The 4535-nt window shown below is 46.4% G+C and overlaps 1 protein-coding gene across 1 annotated transcript; it reads left to right on the top strand. All coding sequences in view use genetic code 11, as the record gives it.

Annotated features, from left to right (window-relative positions):
• Nucleotides 1-1993: 1993 nt before the first annotated feature.
• EGR_09831 (hypothetical protein) lies at nt 1994-4406 on the top strand (the record flags this gene model as incomplete). Its single annotated transcript, XM_024499080.1, has 3 exons — nt 1994-2337; nt 3286-4017; nt 4286-4406. The coding sequence occupies 3 exons, from the start codon at nt 1994-1996 to the stop codon at nt 4404-4406; spliced, it is 1197 nt and encodes a 398-aa protein (XP_024346500.1).
• Between the last annotated feature and the right edge of the window lie 129 nt (nt 4407-4535).

The raw sequence follows: 4535 nt of genomic DNA, 5'->3' as shown, positions 1-4535 counted from the left end.
GGTGCTTGCAAATAAGTAAGGAAATTACCGGGGTGATGTAATGATCCGGTGAGTGCTTGATCGTTGGCTGGTTGTAAGCCTATCACAGGGCTTAGGATCATTTGTCCATTAGATTATTTGCACTATTTTTAGTTATGTGATTTCTTGGCCGCCTCTCCTATCGGAATGTTGCAACATTGGTACTGAAGTTTTGTAATAATTGTGGCACAATTGATGGAATCCAGAAATTCCACCTGTTCCTTCTGAGTGCCAGCGCCTTTTAACGACACCTGTGGGCGTCTGTTGAATCTGCTAACCCTCTATACCCAACTAGAATAGGAAGAATCTAACCCGTGAGGGGAATTGATGTTCATTTTTTTTCACCAAATGACTTGATAGACCATTAATTTATGGACAGGATTCCATGGCATTTTCGATCCTCACGTCGTTACCACGACGGTTAATTGTGGATCAGGCACCGTTCAGGTCTTGGTAGCTCCTAATTGCTGCTGCGGTGTACCTTTTGGCCATATCCGTTTATCGGCCGCCTTCGAGTTTCCAGTTGGCTGTCTTAAACGAGGGCATCCTTCATGCTGTTGCCATCCGCATGATCAGTCTTCGTGCCATCGTCCCGACTATTAAACACTATTTATCCACTTTTTGGATTTAAAATGAGTGGGCGTATTGAAATTGCCTTTTTATTTTAATTGTCCTCTCTATACTGTGGATTGGATTTATTTGGGTTCAGCTCATTTCCAAGACCATTTCTATCCGCAGCGATGTGCGTGACTTAAAGTGGCTTTTGCTTCCTTCTCTAGCGTCGCTAGATGCATGTTTGAGGCATGGTTCTCTTCTCAAAACAATGGAGGTATCTCTTCTTGGTACGCTCCCCATCCATATAAAGAGATCACTAAATCACTTCCTCAATTTCAAAGTTGGCAGACCATTTTTGTCTTAAAATCTTGAAGGGTTTCGCCAAAACCCTGTCTTGTGCATAATCGACTGATCACCAACTTTTACCATGACTGTTGAAGGCCTGGCATTAGGATCTTGAATCACCCATTGCCTACGGAGGTGTCTACAACTCCAGAAGAATATTTCAACCTAAGTGCTCTTGCAGTTCCCTTTTTCATGCCCAGTTCCCAAACAGTCTAGGAAGTTTTGATATTCTTTAATAGGCTGTAAGGTCACCATAAGGTCAAGGCCATTGAAAATTTTATAAGTAGATAGGAATTGGCGACTGCACATGGACTTTACAACCACTTCGGCAGTCGGCAGTAAAGCGCTTTATTCTGACGCCTTTATCCCTCACACAGCAGCCTATAGAACAAAAATGCTTTCCAAAAATGTTAATTAATGCCTTTACGGACGATTTTTTTTACTGATTCCCTAACCTTTAACACCCTTGTTGTCTTTTTTCCAACGCCATTTACCCCTCACGGATTAGCTGGGGCCTCACCTTTACGTTCCATTTTTGCAAGGCAAAGGATACTGTGGCTAGAATTATCCGACTTCAGGAATATGATATTCTCCAAGTTGTTTTGAATTTACAAATATTTTCCAGTTGTCTGATAGCACAGTTTTTGGCAGTCATGAATATTCAGGAACCCGTAGAGTCGCTAGTTTTCTTTTTACTGGTAACGATCGCCGTACGGCATCAAGTCATCCAGAGCGTTCTTATTCCTGAATGCCACAAAAAAGGGAAATTAGAAAGGTGCTTGAAATATTATTTTTGTTGAAAAACCTAGGGACCTAGCAAGCTTTATTACTCGTGTGGGAGATACCTTTGCACGATATTCATGTGGTTTGGAGTAGGTGGCTGGAAAGGAATACAATTAAACCTAACAACGCAGTATGCGTTCAGTACCAGGACCTCGGCGAATAAATCAGCCACCACAATCCAGACATCTTATTTGTTCAAAGATTGCGTCAACCAGCACTGCCTTATAGGCTCATTTGAATGGTGCATAGAAACTGAAAAAATGAGGTCCAAATGTAAATATCTTTCTTCCAGATGGCGAGCGGTCCGCTGGTCTTCATCCACCCCGCGATCGAGGAAGGTTCCGCCAACTCACCTTCCTCCGGCCACAATAAATCGGAGGATGTGGTGCTGCGACGTGTGGGCGACGCCTACTTCTATTGGAATGCCCCCACTGCTCCCAACCAGACAAAACAGCAGGCCACTGCCTCCTCCACATGGGATCTCTCCGCCGATCACCTCCTCTCCACAGACTGGTTTAGCTCTCCTCGAGGTCACTCTGACCCGAATCTTCAGTACGTTCACACATTGGAGCGTCCCAATGCTGCTTATGAGGCAGTCACTAGATGCCTCAATTACCTTAACCTCAACTCCATCAGGTCGGTAAAACATTTATTCCTGACGTCAGTGATGTGTCTCGATGGGTCCAGAGTACCATGCCCTTTGAAGACCTACCCGCACTCCATTGCTACTGGCTCACAACGAGTGTATTTCAGATGCTAGTCACTGACTGCCTCCATAACACAATCGGCGTTTAAAAACCGTTAAAATCGAGGTAATCGTCAAAAGTGGAAGCGAATTCGACGAGCCTAGATTCAATCATCCACAGCACGTCTTCCTACTGCTTCCTCTAGCCTCAATATCGAAGATCCAAAAGAGATAGGAATTTTTTGTTCATTTTAACTGGGTTGGCTAACTACTACCGAGCCCTCTGAGTACGTAATTAGATGTGTAGGGGACTAAATAGAGCTTCAGCATAAATATAATTTAATACCATGGTGACTGGGAGCTGCGGAGGCTGGAAGAGCGCAAGCAATTAAACAACCAGCTCGAATGAATGTCCCTCTGGTGTGTTAATGCCCCTTTTTCAGCGACTACTTTTTTAATGCTCCATAGTGAAGCAATCTGAAAAATGGGTGTGCACCTAAGGCAAAGTAGGTGACGAAAATGTCGAACATGATATGTAATTAAGCATGCATTAACAACAAACGAATAGTTGCCTAAAGTTGGTATTCTTCATGATGGCGGTACACTGCATCGCTTTTGTGAGCTATTTCGGAACAATCATCCTTCTAAGGGTACCACATTCCTTCGGCTATCTCTGCGACACAGGGCTGGATGACTACAGCCATAAGTGGTTAAATGATAGGGGTATAAAAATAGCCGGAACCTGATGCAGTAGTTAAGCCCTGCCACAGCCTGTGCGCCTGCAAAGTGCCTTCCCCCCGACTCCTCGGACTAAATTTATATCAACCAATCAGCGCGTCATCATTCCCTGCGTCCACCATGAGCATGGGCAGCTGCCATGTATGCGCTCTGTTTTGTAGGAAAAATCCCCCGTCTTCCTTCTCCACGGAGCTCACCTTCAACAACTGTATGTGCGGCTCATCAGCCAATTCCTCCTCCGCCATTGGTCCAACCCCCTGTTCTCCCACTCCTCCCTCCGCAGGCACTACTACGATGACACCTAATGGCCACTGGGTCTTACCATGGCAACCAGGTCAACGAAATTCACATGGCCTCAACAATGAGGAGGACTTCTTCAACTCGCGCTCCTTCTTTGCCAACGTCGGTAGCATGGCAACCACTATTGTGAATAACCGTGGAGGATTTTTCCCCCCACCACCCGCACCAACGACGCTGCCGCCGTCCACCCTATTGACGACCAATTCCTTTGAAGGTGCACCGTTTCTGCGACAAGTCTCCGGCAAGACACAGAGTGGTGTGGAAGTACCCTCATCGATTACGCGTCTCCCTGGAGCCAATGGGTCCTCCTCTACCTCCACCTCTGCTGCGGGTAATCGAATAACCTCCACCAATTCCTTGCAAGCGGCGGTCTTTCCACGACGCGAAGGAACAATCTCGCCATTGAATCGTCGCTCCTCTGCAACAGAATGTGTGAACAAACCCGTTCGCCCTTCTTCCGACACCAATGTCATCTCTCTCACTGACAATCCTGGCGCCCCCATGCTGAAGACGGACAGCACTCTTTCACTGGACACAGATGCGCGTACGAAGGCTTGCTGCTTTTGCTGGTGCTGTTGCTGCTCCTGCTCATGGTGAGTTCAACCACACACTCAGTATGCGATTGGTTGTAGGCCCTATAGATGGAGGAGGTTTAATTCAACGGAGGAGGAGGGAACTAATCATTTAACCTGGGACTCAGTTACTGGATGGCCTCGGTACAGGAAGATTCGACATTTCATCTTACCCATCCCATTGCACTATGTTGGATGAAGGCATGACTTCGAAATTTAAAATGTTTGGGGTAGTGAAGGCGTCGATTAGAAGTCGAGGTCAGCTTAATGCACAGGAATGTCTACCTAGGCGGTTGGCTGGAAGCGGTGGGAGTCGGCTTGACCGGGATAGTCGTAGACGAATGGTGGTCTGCCTGACTGTGGCTAAGGCTCCCATCGTCGTATTCCTCTGTGGCTACAGTCCGCCGTAGACATGAACAGGAATTTACAAATTTGGAATGAATGTCACCACTGTAAAGAGCCTCGGTTCATCATACATCACACAGCATTGGAAGGCACAGATGCGCATAAAACTCCCACAGTAACATTCCGTTTATGTT

The sequence above is a fragment of the Echinococcus granulosus genome (assembly GCF_000524195.1).
Source record: "Echinococcus granulosus chromosome Unknown EG_S00170, whole genome shotgun sequence".
NCBI classification, from domain to species: domain Eukaryota; kingdom Metazoa; phylum Platyhelminthes; class Cestoda; order Cyclophyllidea; family Taeniidae; genus Echinococcus; species Echinococcus granulosus.
The sequence above is the reverse complement of the archived record's forward strand: the minus strand, read 5'-3'. Positions and strand labels throughout refer to the sequence as shown.